Source organism: Mirounga angustirostris, unplaced genomic scaffold, assembly GCF_029215605.1.
Source record: "Mirounga angustirostris isolate CCGP_5_RB_7025 unplaced genomic scaffold, mMirAng1.0.hap1 SCAF_12, whole genome shotgun sequence".
NCBI classification, from domain to species: domain Eukaryota; kingdom Metazoa; phylum Chordata; class Mammalia; order Carnivora; family Phocidae; genus Mirounga; species Mirounga angustirostris.
In genome coordinates this window covers 15274025-15299977 of record NW_026991720.1, presented here as the reverse complement: position 1 = coordinate 15299977, position 25953 = coordinate 15274025, and the positions used below count along the sequence as shown (strand labels likewise).

The 25953-nt window shown below is 36.5% G+C and overlaps 1 protein-coding gene across 4 annotated transcripts in view; it reads left to right on the top strand.

Annotated features, from left to right (window-relative positions):
* Nucleotides 1–23603, top strand: part of TRIM24 (tripartite motif containing 24) — a 97434-nt gene extending 73831 nt beyond the window's left edge. Inside the window, exons 9-19 of one of the 4 annotated variants that reach the window (XM_064574914.1) lie at nt 705–871; nt 5744–5917; nt 10580–10753; nt 12884–13019; nt 14510–14582; nt 15677–15845; nt 18295–18623; nt 19493–19625; nt 20666–20740; nt 21517–21666; nt 22459–23603. In XM_064574914.1, coding sequence (XP_064430984.1) covers nt 705–871; nt 5744–5917; nt 10580–10753; nt 12884–13019; nt 14510–14582; nt 15677–15845; nt 18295–18623; nt 19493–19625; nt 20666–20740; nt 21517–21666; nt 22459–22668 — 1790 coding nt within the window. In that variant the 3' untranslated portion in view covers nt 22669–23603. Of the gene's footprint in view, nt 1–704; nt 974–5743; nt 5918–10579; nt 10754–12883; nt 13020–14509; nt 14583–15676; nt 15846–18294; nt 18624–19409; nt 19626–20665; nt 20741–21516; nt 21667–22458 lie in introns of those variants that run through there. The other 3 variants (XM_064574913.1, XM_064574915.1, XM_064574916.1) reach the window with 3 other exon arrangements.
* The last annotated feature ends 2350 nt before the right edge of the window (nt 23604–25953 follow it).

Below are 25953 nucleotides of genomic sequence, written 5' to 3'. Positions count from 1 at the left end.
GTGCTTTAATCAGACCTATTAAGACGCACCTTTAAATTCTAAAAGTGTAACTGTAAGCCAGAGTATTGTCTGTCAGAGAACTGATGTATTATGCACTGTGAAGACATAAGGAATTTGAGAGATTACGAATTGCTCATACTAAAGAATCAGAAATATACTGTGGAGTTTTAGAACCAATGTCAGGTTTGCCTGTTTTGTTTTGATAAACAACAGCAGTTACGATACAGTATGAGGCTCCTTGAGCAGACTACAAGGCCTGCCTTTTTCAACTACACGTCTGTTTGTGGCCAGTTTTCTTCAGGTATTTCAACCCAAACAATATATAATGACAGATAATGCAAAAACGGTAGATAGGAGAGTTCAACTTTTAGGCGAGACATGTTAAAGAGATTTTTAAAAATACTAAATCACTAATATTTTTGGAAAAGTTATGTTTCGTAAAAATGTGTTATTATGGGTCTGTTATTTTTAAATGAATTAATAATAAGTAAAAAATGTTTTTAATAGTTTCTAATATGGTAGAATTTGATAGCTAGAACTTACATAAGCAAAAGCTCTTTGGGGCCTTCTATTTTTAAGAGTGTAAACTGTTTCTGAGACCAAAAAATTTCTTGGCAATCTGGAGTTCAGCAAAAATAGCCTTACAAAATACGGTATTTCACTATCAGAAAAACTTGAGAACTTAACTTTTTCTCTTTGATTAGGTTCTTTAGTAATTGAAGATAAAGAGAGTCAGCCACAAATGCCTAAGCAGAATCCTGTCGTGGAACAGAATTCACAGCCACCAGGTGGTTTATCTTCAAACCAGTTATCCAAGTTTCCAACACAGATCAGCCTAGCTCAATTACGACTCCAGCATATGCAGCAACAGGTAATGGCTCAGAGGCAACAGGTGCAACGGAGGCCAGCACCTGTGGGTTTACCAAACCCTAGAATGCAGGGGCCCATCCAGCAACCTTCCATCTCTCATCAGGTAAATTTGGAAGCAGGCCTGTCCTAACTTAGATAATTATAGTACAATTGTATTCAGCATCTCTTAAAATAACCAAGACATCTGTCATCTATGATTTAAATATATGAATCTATAAAACTTTATCAAAAGCATCCCTGATTTAACTCCTAGTTTTTAGTCCTTCGCAAAAAGAAATTAATGGTTTATTGAGCTGGTACAACTATTTTCATCTACTCTTGGTTGTCTTCAAATTATAACCGAGGATAAATCATTGCATTCCTAAACAACCCATGCCTATGGCTGATGGTAAAGTTGTGTATCTGTAACCCATCATTCCTGTATTAGTGCTTCAGAATGATTCATACTTCAGTTATCTGGTATTTGTGGGGATGCAGTGTTTAGGAAAACCACCGCACATCTTAGAAATTAGGGTAAAATGAAATAGGAAAGGGTTGGGGAGTGGTTCACTAGAAATCTCCCTTCTTCAGACTCTATTTGAGCAGGTATTCCATGAACCATTCTTATTTTTACTAGATATGAAGTATTCCATTTACTTTTAATCTGATTTTTGAAGATAAGTTTATATGCTCTGTTAGGGAGTTTCACCATCCTGCTCAAGTTAGACCTGGGCATAATTACTAAAAATTTACTCAGGAATGTAAAGTCTTATTAATTCATACAAATTGTTATTTATTAATTTACACTCTTCCTATTTCTGAGAAGGATTTGAAGTGGTATACTTCAAATGGATTGACACGATCCCTTCTCGGCCTTTTGGCTAAGATCAAGTGAAATGGATTGACACAAATGAAATGGAACAGGGTTTAATAAGAATTAAAGTGTGCAGAAGTAGGCTAAGAATTCTTTTACTTGAGAACAAGACTTAGAGCAGAATTTTTTTCTCAACCAAAGAAAACAAGAAACAGATATAATATCTATATTTGGTAAAAAGGAAACATGGCAGTTAACTAGGGAAGAAACTTTTTACTAGTATTTTTCTAGCACTAAGAGGAATGTATAATGTGGTTCTTTATGAAAAAGTAATTAAATGGCATAATAGTATTTTTTGTAGCAGATTTACAAAATGTGAAATTGGTCTTCAGAGGGCTCTTACTTCAACCCTGAATAAAGTTATGGACATGTGTAGATCCTGATTTTGGCAAGTTGCTTCTGTGAAGACCTAAAGCAATTTATTTCAGGCTTACGGTTTTGTAGAATTTGATTAAGAAGGCATGTCAAATCCAGGGGAATATTAATACACCTTGTAGATTATTCCTCTAGAACTTTGTTTTAACTCACATTTTCACAGGAAGTAATTAATAAAGAATTTAAGAGGTCTTTGGTGAGTGTTCCGTGGGAAAAGACTTGTACACTTTAGATACCAGGAGCACAACTGACAGAGTTGAAATTTTAAGAAAATTGAGGAATAATTTTGTCATTACCTCTGCAGACTGATAAACTGCAGGTAGACTTCAAAGAGTACCAAAATATTTCTAAAGATAAATTTAAAAAGAAGAGAAAGTTGAGTGCCTAGTACTAAGCATTTGCATGATTAATATTTATCTTAAGTGGGAGATAGAAAAGTGATTTTTATTTAAGTTTATTAACGTGAAAAAAAAGGATAAATTCATTATTTGTGTTAATTGCCGTTTCACTAAGAAGTAAGGAACTGAGGCAGTTAGTAGATTCTGTGTGACTTGGTCCCTCTATCATTGTTATTTATAAGCAGTGACAAAGAAAATGATCTCTGAGCCTTTGGTCTACTTATTTCAGAAATTTGCTTTTGATCTAATTTTCCTCTCTAGGATTTACTGCTATATAATCTATATAATACACAATCTGTATTATGAAATCTATTTTTCCTTCTTAGAAATGAAGTAACTTTCACATCTTTTGGTCGTTCCCTCACACAGTATTGTTTTTCTACTACTTTCAGTGACTCCTGAATCTTCTTTCATACTCTCATCTCTCATTTTTATGTGTTCTCTGCCAAATACTCATACATTTTTCACTCATCAATTTGTCCTCCTCCATAAGCTTTTACACTGCTCTGCCTAGCTATATACTTAGTTTTCTACCAGTTTATTTACATATAGGTGTGGGAAGGTGTCTGTCTATAAGGAGGTTGTGTGTGCCTCTGGCTTTGTGGGTATGCTCAAATCATACTCTACATCTGTCCATAGGACACAGTTAAATTTAAAGGACTACTTCTCAGAATTGCTTACATGAGAGTTCCTTATGTCTTCTTCCTCTGAATATTAACCATGTAATCTGCATGGGTAAAGAGTTGTGTGGTGCAAAGGTAGGATACAGAACTAAGTGATACAAACCTAACAGACTGTGCATCTGTTTATTCAGAAATATGCAGTCTACTCCAGTGGACAGGTCCCAGTTTGTTAGAGAGCACGGTCACCTGTGTTGTTTTATACATAATGTATAGCAGCGGTTCTCCTGAGTCAGATTTACTGCTGTGGACATACTCTTGTTCATATGTGTACATTAATTTTCCTGAACAGTGGATGGATGTTAGAAGGACATCTGCTATCCTTCATGGTTATTACGCACAGCTGGGGACTACTGACCTAGAATACAATCAAAACCTGTAATCATAAAGGTACTTAGAGTGAGGGTGAGGATAATGATGTTTATATGTCAGTTTGCTTTAGTGCTCAATTATTTCTCTATTCTCTTTTTTCCTTCTGTATCTTCCTTGCAAATTAGTTGATTCCATTTAATTAAAGTAGCACTGGTTTTGCTTTTTCTCTTATGCTCATAACTAGTTCCGAGTCTTATTCTTCAAAGTTGCCTCCCCTGCTAACACAATCAACTATAACAGTTTAGGAGAGGGGGAAAAAAGCACCTCACGTCCTGTCAGACTCTGAGCTCCTTGATGGCAGGATTGACATCCATTCCGACACCAGTTTCTCAGAGTACGATATTCTAGCATCAAGTGTCATTTCTTGACTTTATCAGTGTATAAATCTCAGTCTAGGTGGGGCTGTGAGAGTGGGGTAGCAAAGGGCTAATGTAAGTTCCTTTATTCTCTCTTAAGGACCGTTTTGGATGATTTCCACGCTTTTTAAAAAGTTACCGCTTAGATAAATTTAGAAGTTTTTCACTATTTCCACTGTAATTCCCCAACTGTTTTCTGTTTGTTTCTCTGATACAAAACCCTTCAAGTCACAAAACTTTAAAAATCAAAGAGAATTGCTATGGCTTCAGGCTTATGCGTCCGTACAGTTATGACATTTCCTCTAATATTTTTCTCTTCTTCACCCACAGAATTTCCCTTGGTCTTGAAACAGTATCTAAATCTATTTTTCATTGGGTCCATAATTGCTGGGTCCATAATTGCTGGCCGTTCTTGAGAGTTACTGAGGGTGAACCCAGTGCCAACTAATTTGTAAGAGAGGGGAAAGAGAAGCATTTACCCAGGAAAAGAAAGTAAATTCCACAAATGAGAAAGAAGAAGCAAAGATAGAGGGCAGGGCTACCTTTTATAGCTGTCTTCCTTCAGAGGACCAAAAGTTAAGGTGCTGTTACTTCAGCCCTACAAATTTCACATGTTTGTCCCCTTGTGAATATGGAAGTTAATACTTCCCTTTCTGAGAAGTTCTAATCATATACAGTTTAGAGAGCTAAAAATAAGTACATGCTTTACAATAAGTTGCCAACCTTAGAATTGGTTCACCATGAGACTGCGACTGGCATATAAGGTTACCTTTTTCTAGAACACTGGTCTCAATTTCCAGGGCTAGCACTTAGGCACAAAGTGGGTTTGCCTTCCCAGCCCTTCCCTTATCTTGTAACCCACCAATGTTGTCCTTGAAGAGTTTCCATTTGAAATCTATTTTTCTTTAGGGAAATTCATCCTCTTAGCTCTAATGAGTACCTTAATCCACCCCCCAGCTACACCCAGCAGGTGTTTTGGTGATGACATGGCAGAGTAGATTTGGATTAAAGATCTAGTGCTGCCTTTTACTAGCTGTGTGACCTTTTTCAAGTTCTCTAAGCTTTCTAATGTTCAGTGTCCTCATTTGTAAAATGGGGGGAAGGTAATAATGAAGTAACACATGTAAAATACTAATCATAATGCCTGGTATATGGTTTGACCTCAGTAAGATCTAAAACTCATTAATTTTTAAATGTTATTAATAACAACTGTTTTCATTATTCATGATTTATCTGTAAAGAGTGCAGACCTTGGAGCCAGAGTGCTTGAGTTCAATTTCCAGCTTCATCTTTTATTATTTTCATTAATCGGAGGCAGGTTATTTAAATTCTCTATACCTCAGTTTCCTTTTCTGTAAAATGAAGAGAATCCCTACCTCCTAGTATTGTTGTGAAGATTAAATGAATTAACTCATGTAAAGCCCTTAAAGTAGTACCTGGCATGTAACAACTGCTCAGTAAATGCTAGCAATTATTATTCTACTATCACATTATTTTAGGAGATCTGAAGAGGGCAGTTCTTTGCAACATATAATCATAGGGGACTTATAAGGATACCAAACACAAATTTTCCCTACTTCCTAACATGGCCTACGTCCAGTCCTTTGGTAACCTACTTAAAGTTGGAAACCCCTCTCCCAAGGCTTTTCCTAATAAAACTTTTCACATAGTTATACACATTCTGGAAGGCTGCCTCCTTCCCCCATACCCTTGTTGTAGTATTAATAAATTATTCATCTGTGACAGAGGTGCTGTCTTTCTGTGAAAGTTACAGAGTTCTCTATAATTTGTCTTACAAGAGATGATTGTCACTAAATTGGTTTAATTTCTTTTTTCCAGCAACCTCCTCCACGTTTGATAAATTTTCAGAATCACAGTCCCAAGCCCAATGGACCAGTTCTTCCTCCACATCCTCAACAGCTAAGATATCCACCAAATCAGAACATGCCACGACAAGCAATAAAGCCCAACCCACTACAGATGGCTTTTTTGGCTCAACAAGCTATAAAACAGGTATATATATTTACTTTCTTCAGCTTCTTGTTCTGCTTCTCTATTTTCAAATCACATTAAATTTATAAATAAAGCAATGAAGAGCCAGAGAGAGCTTTTTTTTTTTTTTTTATTTTGAGAGAGAGAAAGTGCGTGAGTGGTGGGGAGGGGCAGAGGGAGAAGGAGAGAGAATGCTCAGGCAGATTCCCTGATGAGCATGGAGCCCAACATGGGGCTCAGTCCAGGACCCTGAAATCATGACAGCCAAAACCAAGGGGTTGGGTGCTTAACTGACTGAGCCACCCAGGCACCCCCCTCCTTTTTTTTTTTTTTTTAATAAATGTGAGTTACCAAGTTTATTATACACAGACTTAAAGAGACAAAGCTAAGAGAAAAGGTCTTGATTTGTAATTAACAAGAAAAATCAAGCCACTTACATTGATATTAGAGTGAAGTCCCAGAGTAATCAGCAAGTCATAGGTATGAATTTTGGCAATACTGATAGGTATAGTTTTTAGCAGAGTGCATTAAGACAGAAGTATTCTAACAAATACAGGTTATATTTCTGCAAAAGAGAACATAAATGAATCTTTAAATTGTTACAAGGAGGGGCGCCTGGGTGGCTCAGTCGTTAAGCGTTGCCTTCGGCTCAGGGAGCCCCTCATCGGGCTCCCTGCTTCGCGGGAAGCTCCCTTCTCCCTCCCCCACTCCCCCTGCTTGTGTTCCTGCTCTCTCTATCTCTCTCTCTGTCAAATAAATAAATAAAATCTTAAAAAAAAAAAAAAAAAAAAGAAAGCTGCAGGGAAGGCAACTCCCCGTGACATTCCTATAAAAAAATTTAAAAAGGGCGCCTGGGAGGCTCAGTCGTTAAGCGTCTGCCTTCGGCTCAGGTCATGATCCCAGGGTCCTGGGATCGAGCCCCGCATTGGGCTCCCTGCTTGGCGGCAAGCCTGCTTCTCCCTCTCGCACTCCCCCTGCCTGTGTTCCCTCTCTCGCTGTGTCTCTCTCTGTCAAATAAATAAATAAAATCTTTAAAAAAAAAATCAATTAAAAAAAAAATAAATTGTTACAAGGAGACTTCCTAAAAACAAACTGACAGTTTTAATATGGGGTACATATATATCTGATTAAGTTTAATATTTAATTATATATTAAATCTGATAAAGTTTAATATTTATATTCTTAATGTCTTTGGGTAAAAATATTTTTTAGATATTACTTTTTAACAAGTAAAAGTTCGGGGCGCCTGGGTGGCTCAATCCTTAAGCGTCTGCCTTCCGCTCAGGTCATGATCCCAGGGTCCTGGGATCGAACCCTGCATCAGGCTCCCTGCTCTGCGGGAAGCCTGCCTCTCCCTCTCCCACTCCCCACTGCTTGTGTTCCCTCTCTCGCTGTCTCTCTCTCTGTCAAATAAATAAACTCTTTTAAAAAAAAAGAAAAAGTTTTCTGTCTTCTCCAAGAACTTGTGTCAAGTCTTTCCAGCTTAACACTTGTAGATTGAGTTCAGTTTTCAGTTTTTTTGCCAAAGCCAAAGTAAGGAATATGATGCTATTTTCATAATTCTGTGACATTCATTTATGAGAATTCTATTCTAAAAAGTACACACACTGTGTGTGTGTGCGTGTGTATGTGTGTGGTTATAATTAGTTTGGCTTTGCTGTAATATCACCAAATTTTTTTAAATAATATTTAATAAAAATACTTTTAAATAAAAGTCATACCTTTCTCTATTTCATCCGTAGAGGGAGGGACAAGGGGCCCAAGCTACAGTTAGCCTTAAATTCTGTTTAGTTTCCAAATAATTTTGTGACCTTGTACAAGTTTAATCTTTTAAATGTCATTTGCCCCAACTGTACATTGAGTACCTTGCAGAGTTGTGCTGAAACTGAGTGCTAACATATACAGAAATATCTAGCACATTCTTTGTACATAAATGTGTACTTTCCCTCTTCCTCATTTATTATTTTTAATGGGTAGACACACGCTGTAAGAATGTTTTTTAAAATGTTTCCTGATCAAAAATGTAAACATGAATGAATAAATGAGCAAACTAGGAAAATATAGTGGGGAATTGGTTTTCAATTGGTTAATTTTTTTTTTTTAAAGATTTTATTTATTTATTTGAGACAGAGAGAATGAGAGAGAGAGAGAGCACATGAGAGGGGGGAGGGTCAGAGGCAGAAGCAGGCTCCCTGCCGAGCAGGGAGCCTGATGGGGGACTCGATCCCGGGACTCCAGGATCATGACCTGAGCCGAAGGCAGTCGCTTAACCAACTGAGCCACCCAGGCGCCCTTCAATTGGTTAATTTAATAAACTATAGCATACTTGCACAGTGAGAATACTTTCAGCTCTTGAGAAAGTGCAGTAATCTATATGTGATTATGTTATGTGGGAAAAACCATGTTCTAGAATTTTTGTGGGATATTATCTCATTTATCTGGTTGTGTATGTTTTATCATATATATGTGACATGTGATATATATATGTATATACATCATAAAAATATGACATATGTATGATATGTATATATATATGATATATATAAATCTGGAAGGATACACATTTTCTGTAACTGTGATTATTCTGTGGGAGGGAAGGAGGATTAGGGTCCAAAGAAAAAAATGGACGGATGGATGGATATGAGGGGTGGGTAGGTGGTGGAGAGGACATTCACAGGTTTCTTTACACAATTTTTTCAGTAAAGAATATAAATTAGATTTTTCAAAATTGGAATGCTTCTGACACTATCACTCTGTATAGGTTAGTCTGTATATAAACAGTGTGTTTGGAGATTTTTTTTTCCCTTGCGTAGTCTTGAGATACCTCTTAGTTGCTTTCCTTTTCCCCTATATTTTATTATGAAAAATTTCAAACACAAGTTGAAAGGTTGTATAGGAGACAAATTGTTCTATTTGCCTTCTCATTTATTATTCCATATACCTATCTATTCATCCATCTATCAAGTGTTCTTATTTTTTGATAGGTTTTTAAGGAAATTGTAGAGAGCATCATGGTTCATCTCTATACTTCTCATTCCCAATATTCTCTTAGTTAATGTATTTATCTCAACTTTTTTAACATAAATGACGAAGAGTTTCCTCAGATGTTTGTTGCGGTTTAATTATCTGTTCGTATATAAGAAGTGAGTTTAGAAAAAGTCCTGAAAGCCTGGCCTGGAGCTAATGCTTGATGATTAAGATTTCACGGTAGATTGAAGGCTACGAGGCAGATTTACTGGGAGAATTCCTAGTATTTCCATCTTTAAGTCTTCTTAGGCTGGCCCAGTTCCCAGAGGATCTTCCTGTCCTCTGCCTAAAATGTAGGGCTTGGCTGCTCCTTGTAGCCACATGGGTAAGAAGAGTGGTAGGAGCCACCTGGGTAAGAAGAGTGGTCGGAGCCACATGGGTAAGAAGAGCGGTCGGAGCCACATGGGTAAGAAGAGCGGTCGGAGCCACATGGGTAAGAAGAGCGGTAGGAGCCACATGGGTAAGAAGAGCGGTAGGAGCCACATGGGTAAGAAGAGCGGTAGGAGCCACATGGGTAAGAAGAGCGGTCGGAGCCACATGGGTAAGAAGAGCGGTCGGAGCCACATGGGTAAGAAGAGCGGTTGGAGCCACATGGGTAAGAAGAGCGGTCGGAGCCACATGGGTAAGAAGAGCGGTCGGAGCCACATGGGTAAGAAGAGCGGTAGGAGCCACAGGAGCCACATGGGTAAGAAGAGCGGTCAGAGCCACATGGGTAAGAAGAGCGGTCGGAGCCACATGGGTAAGAAGAGTGGTAGGAGGCCAGTGGCAGAGGGAGGGAAGCTCAGCATGCAGTGTGCGTATGGTTTCTTAATCTTCATTTTCAGTGCAGTACTTCTCTGCCTTCTGCTGAACCTGGTGCCTTTCAGTCAAATGCCACTGGTTTACCTGTTTTAGAGAATAAACTTCAGCCTTCATCTGTGGAGGTGGAGGAAGTCCATATTATCTGGGGGTAACTACAGGTAAAGTAGGAAAGGAACATGAGCTTCAGGGCTGCTTAAACAGACTCGCAACAGATTATCCTGTTTTCAGCCCCAGATTCACCTCTCGTGCTTCTAATTTCCAAGCCCTTCGGGGTTCTGCAGTATATGTGGACTTCTCTGTTTTCCCACTGCCAGCTTAGGTTTCAGCTTTATCAAATTGATAAGTGGTTTGCTGCTTGTCCATCTTCTTTCCAGCTTCCAAAATGGGATTTCTGTCTTCTTTCCTATGTTTTTTGAGTCAAAAGCCTTTTTAAAAAATTCCCCTTAACTGTTACTTTAGTTTCAGGTGTCTCAGGTAGGGACAGAAGAAAATATAAGTGTGTAGCCCTCCATCTTAACTCAGAGTTGCTGTCTCTGTGTGTATTTCTTTTCCAGTATATATAAGCTTTCCAAGATGGGGTAGTTTGGCTTTCTGGTGCATACTAACTGTTTTCTGGTTAAAAAATCAGTGCTTTGTATTTTAGATTTTTGGATAGGATTAATGAAAATTATATATATCTGTCCATCTCCTTCCTGCCCGCCCCCCCCCCCCCCCGCCACCTTTCAATTCAAATTATAGTTGAATTCAAATAGCAGAATGTGTCTTCTACTTTGGTTTGTAACAGAGGAGCAGGGATTAGTTGGACATTGCATGTTCTGGCTGACAGACACCCTTTCTCCTCCCTTGCTTCTGCAGTGGCAGATCAGCAGTGGGCAGGCCGCCACGTCAACCGCCAACAGCACGTCCTCAACTCCTTCTAGTCCTACCATTACTAGTGCAGCAGGATATGACGCAAAGGCTTTCAGTTCACCGATGATTGATTTGAGCTCACCAGTAGGAGGTTCTTATAATCTTCCTTCTCTCCCAGATGTGAGTATACACAAAATTTATACTAAGAATGTTTCGAAAATTTTAAGTGAACTTAGATCTGGTAAAAGGCTTGAGTTAGTCAGATTATAGGTTGTGTGTTTGGTTTTAAAAGTTATTTTTATTCTTTAGAAATACAACAGCAGAGAAAATAAAAAGACGCCAGGCATTTAAACATACTGTGGAACATCTTTCATGGCACTGCAGTTAAAGGTGTCTGTCAATGAATGATTATAGTGATGGACTAGGGAAAGCAGGGAAGTAAGGATCTGGGTAGAGGTACTGGAAAGTTGAGTTGCTGGAATGTGCTCTATTAGAATAAGGTTGGCGGGGGAGGCTAGAATTGAAGACATCAGAAGAGGTGGAGACAAGTTTAACAATGAAAATGAAAACATTTCCTCCCAGATCATACTGGCCAGTGCAGAATTACCTCTGATTTAGTTTATATTTAAATTAAATACATGTGCTTGTTATCTTTGTCAATGTGACTTTTTAAAAAATCTTTTCCAAAGGCAGAAAATACAATATTCTGCCTTATCGAGATCGACAGATCTCGAAGTATAAGTTGATACTTACTTTACCTTGTCTTACCCTGTAAGGTTAGACAGTTGTGACACAAACATTAAAAACTTGTAAGAAATATCTTGTCAGACTGTAAACTAATTTTTTAAATTTTCATTTAGTTGGTTTTTCAAGTTACTGAGATCATCTAATATTTCCTAATAGTTGCATTGTTAACCTTACCAGAGTTACTTAATTTTGTAAAATAATTGCATATACTTTAAATGGGTAAAGTATTCTTCATACATAGGTGGTACATAGGAAAACTTCTTTTGTCTCACTCCTACAATTTTATTTCAGCTTTTAGGATTACCTTGCAATGTAAATAACTCTTCTTACATTAAGAACCAATAGATCCAGTCACATTCCAGTATGTTTTGCACTCTGAAAAGTATTGGCCAAGGTATTGCCAAAAGAATATTAACATAAATGACCCTGTGTACTTACTCCCTACCCTGAAGAGGACCCACAGAAAGTAGAATTGTCCTTCTGCTCTTTTCTCTGCCGTCCTTAGATACAGGTGACCCTTTGTCTCCCAGCCTTGCTCAACTGAAATTCTGTATCTGAACCATAAAGGAGCTGATTTGAGTGACCATTTTCTCAGTCACCTCAAAGATGGTTCATAATTAGCACCATTGTAGATGGAGAGTTGAAAAGTAAATTCATCATACACAGTCTGTGCCCTAGGAAGTAGGACTTAAGTCTCTTGTAGAATCCTGATTGAGGAAAGCTGGAACTATGTTAGAGAATTAAACTTGAACTTTAATCACAAAGACATTTTGGGGGAAATAAATGGTCTATTTAAGCATGGAAAGTATTCGCATCTAAAGAATAAAATCTTATTCAGTAGAAATTTATCAGTATTTTAGCCAAGCAATCAATTAAGAAAGAAGTGTTTCCTTTATACCTGTTATATTAAAGCAAGAATCTAGAAAGGATCCATTCTTCCTACCAAATAGTTGTAACGTACTTAAGTGAGGTTAGTGTTCTAGAAATGTGTTATGTGTGGGCCTACTTGATCTATGTAGTGCATACCATAGCACCAGTTCTCAATGTGAGCCAAAGACATGGGGGTCCTTTGTAAGGCCAGATTTTCTTCATATTCTTCAACAAAAACCACACATCATAGCAGATTGTGTGCAGAAGCAGATATAAGAATCCAGTTGGCTGTTAGTAAGCCAGACACTAAAGAGGTTTGCTAAAATGTGAAACTGCTATTTTTCTCATCAACTTTTTTTTTTTGGCTACCTTTTGTTATTTTTAAATACGTTAAGAAGTATTTTTTTTGTTTCAATTTTTACGGGTGTGAATGACACATGATACTCTTTATCCTTGCTCATAATTTCTGAACTAGTATGTCTTCAGCATATTTACTAAGATGGAACATTAAGAAGAATGAAAACTTTTTTCAAGATTGTTTATGGGGAAAATATGCATCAGAACTTCTCAAATAGGATATTTACATATTTTATTATTTGACAATAATTAAACTATTAAAGTTTTCTATTAAATTTAAACTAGCTTTTAACTTGCAAAGTCAGGATGCCGTGAAATAATTTCTTTTCTTATAAGATTGACTGTTCAAGTACTATTATGCTGGACAATATTGTGAGGAAAGATACTAGTATAGATCATGGCCAGCCAAGACCACCCTCAAACAGAACCGTCCAGTCACCAAATTCATCAGTGCCATCTCCAGGCCTTGCAGGTAAAGTGGGCTTCTTTTGATTTTGTGAGTGTTTTCCCATTTTTTTACTCTACTTGTAATGACTCCCCACCCCTTTTTGTTGGATGATTAAAATGAGTCTGAGTTTTTGGCACTATTTAAAATTAGTGTACTTTCAAAGTGGGAAGCAAAGGTTAAACCTCTGTACCTTTTCAGTTTCAATAAAACATAGGCATTAGAGCATTCCCAGGAGGAAATTAGTACTATACATTCTCTTTTTGGTAAGTTTGCCTGTGTTGTGGTCTCTTTTTTGGATATAAGTTGCCTAGGGTCAAAATTTATCAGTGTCAGTCACTTCTTGGTGGTTTTGTTTGGTATTTAATTAATGTTTAAGGATTTCTAACGTACCTGCTCATTTCCTTTGAGAGAGAAGCACTCTAATACCTATTCCCAGAGACCTTGGCAAAATAGGTGCCTTAGAACAAAATAAGGAAGGAGGAGAATTTAAGTCATTCACCAGTCACACAAACGTTAATAAGGCAGTTATGCAATTTAAAAGGAGATGCTTATTTAAAACATAAACAAACTTAAAATACAAATAAACTGGAAGAACACTGTTGACAAAATATGGCAGAGAAACTGTTTAATTATAAAACAAGTTTATACAAATATATAAGGAAAGTACTCAGTATTGCCAAAGGACAAGAGTAGATAACTCCCTGAAGGGGAAATACAAATAGCCAGTAACTTGGGGGATTCAGTCTCACTCGTGGTCAATAAAAATGTCAAAACAAGATATAATTTCTAACTGTTGAATTAGCAAAGACTTAAATAGAGAAAATACTCATTGATAAGAATTTGATGAGAGAAGTACTCTGATACATGGCTGGCGGGAATATAAGTTGACAGAACATTTCTGGAAATCATTTTTACAATATTACTAAAGCTAACATTTGTCCTTTGCTGACTGTGCTAGGCATTGGACGAAGTATCTTAAATGCATTGCCTAGTAGAGTATTTGTTTCAGTATCTCCATTAATTGGTCTCTGTGTGGCTTTCTTTCTTGGACTGCTTTTATATCAGTACCTACCACTTTTTATTGTCTTCTGTAGCTTTCACTGATGCTAGTGTCCTCACTGAGATTTTACCCTGGTTAGTCTAATGTGGGACATTTGACAGTGTTTGGAAACATTTTTGATTGTCACACCCTGGGTGGGAAATATAGAGGGCTACCACTAACATCTAATAATTAGTAGAGGCCAGGGATGCTGCTAAACATCCTACAATGCACAGAGAGCCCCCCCCCCCGCCCCAACAAAGAATTATCTGGCCTAAAATGCCAGCAGTACTGAGGTTGAATACCCCTGCTAGTCTAAAGGAGTTAGACTTTGCTGCGAGTCCAACAACTGCTTATTGTATATAATTTCATTGTGTTCCAGTTTCAGTGTAGTATTAAGTGAGCACATTCAGTAGGAATTAAATACATAATTATTAATTCATTTTATGAATGTGAATGATTTCCTCTTCTTCAGGACCTGTTACTATGACTAGTGTACACCCACCAATACGTTCACCTAGTGCCTCCAGCGTTGGGAGCCGAGGAAGGTAAACTGACTTAACCTTATTCTCTCATATATCAAATCTCTGATTAGATTTCTCTTGACAGTTCTCCAGCATGCTCTTGGTAACTGAATGCATTTTGAACAACTTCCTTCATTTTTAACTTTTAAATTAAAATGTTAATTATATATTAATTTGATTAATTAATGGATCAAGTAAATAAAGTACAGTTTTGTCTTTAAAGGTACAGAAATTGGGGTGGGGGGTAATATGTTGAAAATAAGAAAAGACATTTGACTTTAGCCTAATAGCAAGGAAAATTTAAATGAAGTAGGTATCCCATACTGTACTATATAGGAATATGTACAAATACAAACTTAGTGAGGAAAGAAACAATAACTATACTAACTTCAGTGTTCTCTGACTTTTTTAATAGCCAAACATTAATTCTGCCTTAAAATAAAAAAAACTCATAGTAGTTGAAATTCTACCTTAGCTTACTGCTTTGCTGGTCTATTTCTTACACTTGCAAATTTCTCCTAGATAATGAACCTAGTTCTTAATTTGCCTAATCATAAGAAGCATTCTCTGAAGAGAAAAAGGTTGCCTTTAATCCTATGAGAACATAGTGGCTATCTGTAAAAGGTTTTTGTCCCACTACACTTTTAAATATCAGAACACCAATAACTTACGTCTCTAGTTAATTGTCTCCACACTTTGGGACAATAAATTGTTAATGTGAGCCCAGAGTCTCTTTGTCACTGACTAGAGAAGGAAATGGGAAAGCCTAAAAGGAAGATGCTAGCTCTGAGATACTGAATCTGGCTGCCCAGTTGTAGAGCCTCAGAATATTGAAGTCAATTTTCTTTTAATTCAGGTTTTATTTAAATGTATTTAAATGTCTTTCCAGAAGTGTAATGTAACTATTTAGATAGGCTAATATGTAAAACATTTTTTATACATGAAGCTGTTTTGCGTTTAGCAGTTGCATTTCAGTTATGTATCATTTATTGATAATGGAACATAGTGACCATTGGTGTGAAGTTACAGCATTATTCCTGAAAACTGTTGTTACACTTTGTCTTAAGATACTTAAGGTAGCATTCTTTGATATTTTTTTTTTCCTTTCTTTCTTATAGCTCTGGCTCTTCCAGCAAGCCAGCAGGAGCTGATTCTACACACAAAGTCCCAGTGGTGATGTTGGAGCCAATCCGAATAAAACAGGAAAACAGTGGACCACCTGAAAATTATGATTTTCCTGTTGTTATAGTGAAACAAGAATCAGATGAAGAATCTAGGCCTCAAAATGTAATTTTATTAATTTGGGGGATACTATGCCTATTTGGGGGATAGGATGAAAGAAACTTTTAAATAGCAGATAGGAGGTTATGTATTTGTTATATTTGAAAAAAACTGGGAAATAGTCAACTTCAAGGTTGAAAAATTGGAGGAAATCTCTCAGTAAATTAAAAGAAAAAGATGGATGGAAAACAGGGAGAAGGGGCACCTGGGTGGCTCAGTCGGTTAAGCATCTGCCTTCAGCTCAGGTCGTTATTCCAGCATCCTGGGATCGAACCGCGCATCTCCCTCTCCCTCTGCCTGCCTGTCTGCCTACTTGTGATCTCTCTCTCTCTCTCTCTCTCTGTCAAATAAATAGGTAAAATCTTTAAAAAAGAAAACAAGGAGAAGAGTTTGAAAAATCAGAGGCTCAAACAAGGAGGTTGGGCATTTGAGTAAAACACGTGGAAGATAATTGCCCACAAAATAATACAAGGAAATTTACTGTAGCTGAAAGCATGATCATTTGAGTTGAAGGGACCCACCAGGTACCAGAACATTAAATGAAAAAAGGACTCAAGTTATATTATCATCAGTTTCAGGATACCAGGATTCTAAAAGATTCCAATGGGAAAAAACACCTTATACAAAGGATCAGACATCATAATGGCGCCAGGTCCTCAAAATGGACACTGGAATCTGAAAGATAGTAGGGAAATATCAAAATTATGAGGGAAAAATATTTCGTAGCCAGAATTCTGTACCCAGGCAAATTATCAGTCATGTGTAAAGATTAAGCATTTTTAAACATGCATGCAGGGTCTCAGAAATTTTAATTCTCATGCACTCATTCTCAGATATTTGAGAATATGCTTCATCAAAAATGGAGTGAACCAAGAAAGAAGAAGGCATAAGATCCCAGGAATGGGATCTAACACAGAAAAGAGTAGTTCCCAGTACAACTTCTCTAGTACACCATGTAGCAGAGGACAGAAGACCCCACAAGGGTATATGAAAGGGCAAAAAAATGTTTAGCAGTATTGAGAGGCATCTTATCACCCTGCTGGGGGTTGTGAGAATGACTTAGAGATAGGGACCTAGAGAAGTAAGCAAACGAAAGGAAGAGAGGGAGGACCAATTGAATCATAGTAAAAACAATAAGACAAAAAAGGAAGTGTAGTCATGGTACATTGTGTGGTTATGTAATGAACAATATTTAGAGTCCTAATTATATAAACAAACACCTCTATTACACAAATTTGACTAAAAACTAGACATAATCAGGATATAACCTGAACACGCATTTAACCAAAAATGGAGTTTTCAGGATACTTAAGCAGTGCAGCAGTGGTACTGACTTGAAATAGATGTTGGCCATAAAGTTATACCAGTACCTAACAACTTAAAAAAAATAAATAAATCAGTATTTAATAAAGCATTAAGAGGGTGGCATGAATGGTGTGTGTGTGTGTAAGGAGGGGATGGAGAGGCAGGAAGGAAAAATCTAATCTTCCATACTAATATATATACATATATTTAAAACTGAAAATATATTTGAAGTTGAAAATCTGGGGTGCCTCAGTGGCTTAGTTGGTTAAGCGTCTGCCTTTGGCTCAGGTCATGATCTCGGGGGTCCTTGGGATCGAGCCCCATATGAGGCTCCCTGCTCAGTCTGCTTCTCCCTCTTCCTCTGATCCTCCTCCCCACTTGTGCTCTCTCTCTGTGTCTCACATAAATAAGTAAAATCTTTTAAAAATAAATAAATAAAATTTAAAAAATAAAATTGAAAATCTGAGAAATTAAAGTATAAGTGTATCATTTAAAAATGAATAGCAAAATAAAAAGTGAAATAATTTGAAAATAATTGACTCCAAGGAATGAGATTATACAATCATGCTTTTAACCAAATCTACATTTATTACTTCGAAAATTTTTTTTAAAAATTTAAAGGAGATAACAGATTTTGTTACTGATCTAAAATTTTTTCTATCCTAGGCCCCAACATAACATTTAGATTCATCTTAAAGTTATTAATGACTCCTGCAGAAGTGAAATTCTAGGATTTAAAGCACTATACTTTTCTATGAATGATGGTAATTCAACAGTAGGCATAGTTTGTGTCTGAGTATAATTTGAACTAAGAGCTCAATGTATTTACAATTCATATGGTTTACTCTACTACCCACCTATTCTCCCATTTCTATAGCTGTTAGCAAATAAAAAGAGGTTTCTTATATTATCTACACTCCCTTTCTGCTGACTGTGTATTTTGAGGATAGTTTTTAGTAGAAGTTCATGTCTTCTTTACCACTGGGGACTCTTACAACAGTTAGCAGTAAACCTGTTCTCATGCATATTCACAGACTCTTTTGAAGTAACCAGGTGCCCATGAGAGAGGAGTCTACGGTCCAAAATTGCAGTAGTACAAATAAAGAATGTTGATTTTGAGAAATAACACATACTCTTCTTTCCATTGCAGACCAACTATCCAAGAAGCATACTCACCTCCCTGCTCTTAAATAGCAGTCAGAGCTCTGCCTCTGAGGAGTCTGTGCTAAGATCAGACGCCCCTGATAGCACAGGAGATCAACCTGGACTTCACCAGGAAAGTTCCTCAAATGGAAAGTCTGACTGGCTAGATGCCACCCAGAAGTCACCCCTTCATGTTGGAGAGACCAGGAAAGAGGATGACCCCAATGAGGACTGGTGCGCAGTTTGTCAGAATGGAGGAGAACTCCTGTGCTGTGAGAAGTGTCCCAAAGTATTTCATCTTTCTTGTCATGTGCCCACTTTGGCAAATTTTCCAAGGTAAGATGGTACTTGCTTCCCTTTCCCATATTCTTGCACTATAAATAAAATCACTGGTCATTGTAATGTAATATAAAACCTTAGAAACGTAAGTAAAAGTCCACTTCGCACAAATGCGTACTCCAAAACCTTCAACATTGGGTTTTCAGTATTCTGCTTCCCATTCCCTATGCATCTCTCAAAAACCTAGTCTGTTAAAGGGGGGGGGGGGGGGGGAATAGCCAGTCCTTCAAATTATTACAAATTGTTACCCTAAAGAACAGTGATCCTTATGCATAATAATTGCCACTATTATTCCATCATATTTGCCAAGCAGTGAGCTGTATCATTTACAAATATCTCAAGTACATTTTCAAACCAACCCTGTGAGATGCTGCTGCTGCTGCTGCTGCTGCTGCTGATGCTGTTGATGATGATGCTGATGATGAACAGCAGCCACTGGGTTGATCTCTTTAGTTCTTCAAAAGCCATACTTTTTAAAATTTAATTTCACATTTGAAGTTGCAAGAATAGTACCAAGAGCATTTCTTTTTCGTGCATCATTTCAGGGAGAATGCCAGTTTTGCCTCACATCAGCCATAAATTAACGTGTGTGTTTATTTGTGCTATGAGTTTATTTCGCGTATGTGTTTCATGCCTCTTTGACTAGACTGATATTTACCACTCTGACCCTCGCACTGTCTTGCTGCTGTTAAGCTCTCCCAGAGTGGTGCTGTGTACATAGTAGCTATGCATGCAGTAAATCCGCGGTGATTAAAATTCATGGCAAACAAATCTGTATCATAGATGGTGTGGAGGAGGTGGGAAAGGGAGATGGTGAAGAGAGAAACAGTGCATTAGGAATTCAGAAATACTGTATCCCCCAACAGTGGAGAATGGATATGCACTTTCTGCAGAGACTTATCTAAACCAGAAGTTGAATATGATTGTGATGCTCCCAGTCACAACTCAGAAAAAAAGAAAACTGAAGGCCTTGTTAAGTTAACACCAATAGATAAAAGGGTAAGTTTTTTTGAAAATTTCTAACCTAGACTGTTAAACACTTTTTTTGGTTAGATGGGGATTATTGTAATACCGGTGTGCCTTTCATCAAAGAAGTGTCTATTCAATCACATTTTATACTGATCTCTTTTTCCTTTAGTTTTTCCATAAGAGTATAGGAATCTTAAATAATATAACTTGTAACTTTTTCTGGTTAAAAAAAAAATTACAGTACTGTCCATACATTTTCTAGAAGCTTAAAAGACTGTACTTGAACAAGGTAAAACATGTATCCTCTATGTGGTCTAGAATTTTAGTCTACCTTTAGTAAATTTGTTTTCTTTCTACTGTAAATAAGTTTTCTTCCTAATTTATTGAGAATTGGCACCAAAGAGATAGGTTTTTCTATTTACTCTTCCTGGAAATAATTCCATTCTTTTACCAGATGGTACTGGGTTTATACCTCAAAGCCAGCTAATATAGTTAACCCTAATTGACAGACCTATTACGTCAACACTTCTTTAGTAGTAAAGAAGTTCTTAGCTAAATTATTAAGTAAAACACTCAGTATGGACCCCAAACATACACTGCCAGTGCTACCCCATATTTACTGGGATTAACCCTCAGCAGAGAGGTAGCCAAGTGCGTGGACAGCACCATGTGCATTCCCACAGGCACCTCTGGACTGGACACACCATAGAAAGGGGTCCCTCTCTGGATCTCTTAACATACATATACTCTTCTTTATTGACTATTAATAATCAATATATAAATTGGAGAGATAATTGGAAATTTGTTTTTAAAGAGCTTCAGATAGATTTCTCGTGATACTGCTTTTTGTTCCTATAAAAACTGCTCTCATATATCACATACACCCCAAACCATTAAATAGTACAGTTCAGTAAATGACCGAAAAGATCAGAACTCTAAGTATTGATATTTTTCTGGTATTCATCTGGTTTTAATTTTTATTGTATTTTGAGACCCATGACATTGGTATTAAAAATAAGCGGTGACTTCATTATTTTATTTATTTATTTATTTATTTATTTTTTGCTTAGAAGTGTGAACGCCTACTTTTATTTCTTTACTGCCATGAAATGAGCCTGGCTTTTCAAGATCCAGTTCCTCTAACTGTAAGTATTAACATCATTTTGTGCATTTTTACATCGTGGGATGATTTTTTGTTATTATTGTCTTTTAGAGCACGCACAAGTAGGGGGATAGAGAGAATCTTAAGCAGACTTCATGTCTAGTGCAGGGCTCATTCTCATGACCCTGAGATCATGACCTGAGCCAAAATCAAGAGTTGGGGACACAACCTGCTCAGCCACCCAGGCACCCCACACAGTAGGATGGTTTTTTTAAACTTGATTTGTGAGAATGTAGTTTCTCTACCATTCTTTAGTAGTCAGTTTCCTATATCTAATCCAAATCCTAAAGCTTTATTAACACAAATGGAATACTTTGATCTTGAATACACTTGGATGTTCACAAATTGGCCCCAAACTTGTATTCATTTCTCATATATTCTTTTCATCTCATGTATTTTACCTACTATTCTCTGGAATGATTTCTATTAATTGTTTCTCTTTCAAGAGGCTTAGGCATATATCCTAAGCTATTGGGAAAAAGCTTATAATTTGAGATAAAGACTCCTGAAATTCTTTGTACATATTTTGATTTGTATAGGTCCAGACTTAAAGTACTAAGTAAACTTGTAACAATAGAGGAAGGGGTGTGGGGGGGTGTGTGTACCACAGGTTCGCTGTATAGGTTTCTTTATTAATGACAAAATAGTACATGGAAAAGCAATGAGAACAATCTGAATTTTATTCTCCTGCTTGTAGAATTTATTTAAGATGGGTAGAATTTAGTCATTTTTATTATAGCATCTCATTTATTTTGAAAGGTGCCTGATTATTACAGAATAATAAAAAATCCAATGGACTTGTCAACTATCAAGAAGAGACTACAAGAAGATTATTCCATGTACACAAAGCCTGAAGATTTTGTAGCTGATTTTAGATTGATCTTTCAAAACTGTGCCGAATTCAATGAGGTAAGAGGAAAAAGAAAAAACAGCAATGGGAAAATAATATTAAACCAGTTTATCAAAAAAAGAGATGAAGATCTATGATAGCATAAATTTCTAGAAGTTCAAGTTTGTCAGGGAATGAAAGGTAATTAGAAAGACTGTATCCACATTCCTATTCAAAGGTTTATTATATAGTAAGTGGAAATGCAAATTACAGCTAACAACTTGAAAACAATCGTAGAAAATATTTGTACCTAAAAGCATCCTTTGTCATTCCTACCTTTATTTCTTAAAATATGGCACTTCCGGACTAAAGTCTTCTTGATGTTGATCTTGAAATATTAAGGATGTGGTCTAAATTGCTCTGATTTTTAATTTTCTCAATTTTTGACCTGTCAGTTTATCTAAACATCTGTCGACTTACAGCCTTTTGTTGATGGTTTGTTCTCTGTATTGGTTACTTGTTCCAGAGATCCACATTTTATTTAATTTGCTTTAAAAAACACCTGTTCCATGATTCTGTGATTGTGGCATCTCTTCAATAATCTCAATTTCGTAATACAGTCATATGGCTATCACTACCTTATAGAATAATCCAGATGATTCCAAACCTTTTATTTACTTATCTGACCTTCTCTAGACTTTGTCTAGCCCCAGACTATTATGTACTTCATATCAGTGATGGTGCATAAACATTTTCCCAAAACTTGAGTTAAAAGAGAACAAAATGTGAGAAATTTACTTTTTTTATTAACTGTTGACTGTCTAAAATATTGGTGTTTGTTTTTAATTCATATTTTCATTTTTATCCAACAGCCTGATTCAGAAGTAGCCAATGCTGGTATAAAACTTGAAAGCTATTTTGAAGAACTCCTAAAGAACCTTTATCCAGAAAAAAGGTTTCCTAAACTAGAATTCAGGAATGAATCAGAAGATAATAAATTTAGTGATGACTCAGATGATGACTTTGTACAGCCCCGGAAGAAACGCCTCAAAAGCATAGAGGAACGCCAGTTGCTTAAATAAGCAACACCATTGGCGTGTGCTGGTTTTTAGATTTTTTGGTTTTGTTTTTAAAAAACATTTTGTCGGTAATTTTAACATCATTACAAAAAAGAGTTTGTGACCACTCTGATCTGTAAGTTTTTGATGTTTACTAGATTTTGATTTCCTTAATAAACCATTTCTTTTAATCTTATTAAGAAAGAGAGGGAAGTAAGGAAAGGAATAAAAGGGAGGGAGAAGGGAGGGAGGAAGGAGAAAGGAAGAAGTATCAACAACAAAAAGACATTCTTCCCACTTCTTGGATTTCAAAACTACAATTTGGAGTGATAGCAACCATAGAAAGGAAATAGAGTGTGTATGAACTCTTAAGTTGAAAATTTGACGTGGCTTGGATGTGTGCATTAATCCATTTTTAGAAAATACCACTACCCATTAATTATGGCCCAACCATGAGTTTAGGTGTACGGTACTTAAGAACAGTACTCCGTGAACATGAGTGGTAATAAGAGTTCTATCCTAGAATGCTGACTGGTGCAACAAAAAAGTAGATTAGATGCTATTAAGAAGGCACCTAACAGTATATCATGTAAGATGGCAACTGTATTAAAGAAAAAGCAGGAAAACAAATGTTTGATTTTTGTTTTGTTTTCTCCTTGTCTGTAGAGGTGTTTGGTATAGCAGGTATTCAAAGCCATTTTTCGTACATTTCTAAATATAACTTCTTCCACTGAGGAAGTAAGTGTACACATGTTTGGTTTGCTGTGTGTCTCTGTGTGGTTTGTTGTTTGCTTCTTAACTGTGCAGGTGATCCTTTTATAACAAGACTCATTACTTGCAGTATGGCTGTTAGTGGAACTACCTAGAACATGAAATACAGCCGTGTGCGCCATGTTTGATGTGAGGATTCTTCAACGTATACCCTATTGGGCATTAAATATAAGTTCCCCTGTAAGGGACTAGTTTTGTGGTTTTCATCTTTCTTTATAATTTGGAATAAAAATGTGTTGTGGAATTTGGGAGCAGGCAGTTGGAGGGAATTACAATGAAAATTTAATTTTTTCTGAAGCTTCTGTTTCCTGATTTTAAAAGTCAGAACCTGAAATTGAATCTTTTATCTGACTTGATTTTGAATTTCATTTTCATTCTCCCAATAGAGGTACAAAAGACCAATCTTCTGAGAGTAAGCATAGTGTTAATGAACCAGACCTCGCTAGTTAAACTGATACTCATTTATTCCTTTTGTTTGTTCAGTGTCAAAGAAGGAAACTAAATTAAGATAGAAGAAAAACTGTGCCATTTGCTGATCTAACATTTGACAAAATAGTTACACATGAAGTTTTTCAAAATAACCATTATAAAACATTAATTGAATGAGGAAATTTTTCTCTTTAGGCTGACAGAATATAAATAAGGCTGAGCTGAAAGAACTTTAATCTTCTTTGGATGGTATCACCTCCCATGAATTACACCTAGAGACTTGATTTTTTCCATAAGGCATTACTTCTTAAAATGGACAATTTGAAAATATCCTGGAGCTAATTCATTGGGTTTTCATATATTGCTAAAGATAAAATATGAGAAAATTTAGGAACAGTAGCTTCTCATTGTAGACTTAGGTCTTGTCCATAGTATGTCAGTTACTCATTAATAGTTAGAGTCCTAATCACTTTTCCAAACATGTGTTTCAGAATAGGTATTAATTTGTGAATATGCATTTGACATTTATTCTCCAAAGGCTGAACAAATTTTGATAACAGTGCATATACCATTAGTCTTTTTTTTTTTTTCTCTAGTGTTTTTTAGCACAGCAACTGTGAAGGTTTTGCTTGTAAGTTTATTGTTGATATCTCAGAATACTGTTCTTCTGGCCATTTGTTCTTCCATACTTGTCTGCTGAGTTAAAACAGCAACACAGATAAATTTTGAGGAGGATCACAAAGGGAAATAGCACTTAAAGGGAGAAAAATATATAATTTCTTAAATGCATCTGAGCCAGAATTTCTACTATCGTGCCCAAACTTTCACTGTTAAATTTAGTCATAATAATCTTTTAAAAACAGTATTTCACCTTTACCATTTTTTGCTGATTGAAAGGTAGTTAAGAACCATCTTTCTTACAATCATACGTAATACAAATTACATTAAAACTAGGTGTTTCTCTCTCCAAACAGCCTTTTCGTAATGGTCTTTAAGATTAAAGTCCTGTGACCTTATTAACAAGCACCTGTGTGCCTGGGTGGATCCCAGCTAAGTAGTTCTTAAATTCTAATAGAAGTAAGGTATGAGGTGAGCCTGACTATTCCCCATGCTCATTTAGAGAGCATCTTCCCAAAAGTTCAGTGTGACTCAGCAACTTTGACCTGAACTTAAAACACTCCAGTGTTTACCTCTGATCAGAAACTCCAGATTTCCTTCTGGATTTGGAACCACAGCCCAGTGTCATAGATGCAAGAAGACCCTGTAATGCTAAACGTGATCACATGGTGACACCTTTGGCCAGGGCTTGTGAATTGAACAGACCATGTGGGAGCTAGGATTTACCTAATTCCGGCTCATCAGAAGCTTTCCCATGCTTTCCCATGTATCAAGCATCTGATCTTTCTGGCATAAGGCAATAATAGTATATTCAGAATAAATTTGTATATGAGCATCTGGCAATGCAATTATTTTCTCCTTTCAACTAACAGGCCTTGCTTATCTTTTCTGAATGGAGGGGTAAGAAGTTGGATGTGCTAAAAGGAAAATGTCCTTTTCCCTTGGTAATTTTACTTGCTTTTTCAAGCTAAAGAACAGGCTCCATGTTTTACCCCTACACCGTAGTATAAATGCAATATAACTTAGGAATACTTTCACAAAGATTCACTCCACAATCAGAAGGGTGAGTATACAGTTGATTGCTCCATTTATGAATTTGCATTTCAAATTCCTATGTTGTTACGGTGCTTAAACTTTTAAATTTGGGTTTCATGGACAGGCTAGACAATGAAAGGAGAACTCCTTTTGCTGAGGCCTGATCCATAAATTAATGTGAATCCCTTAAAATTGCTATATGTGAGCAAAAGGTTTTTAGTTGTAAATAGAAGATGTGTTTATTTTATGTTATGAATGAGAGAAATTGAGTGATCTGATTGGTTATTATAGACATGACCATGAGTTCAACCATCTAATTTCTAATGGAAGCCCTCCTTTTAAGTAACATGTACATATTTTCTAAAGTATTTTATAACCTCATGTAAATTAATGGTTGATATCTTTTTATATATATTGCCCTTTCATCTTGGGTGTGAATTTAGTAAGTCATAATTC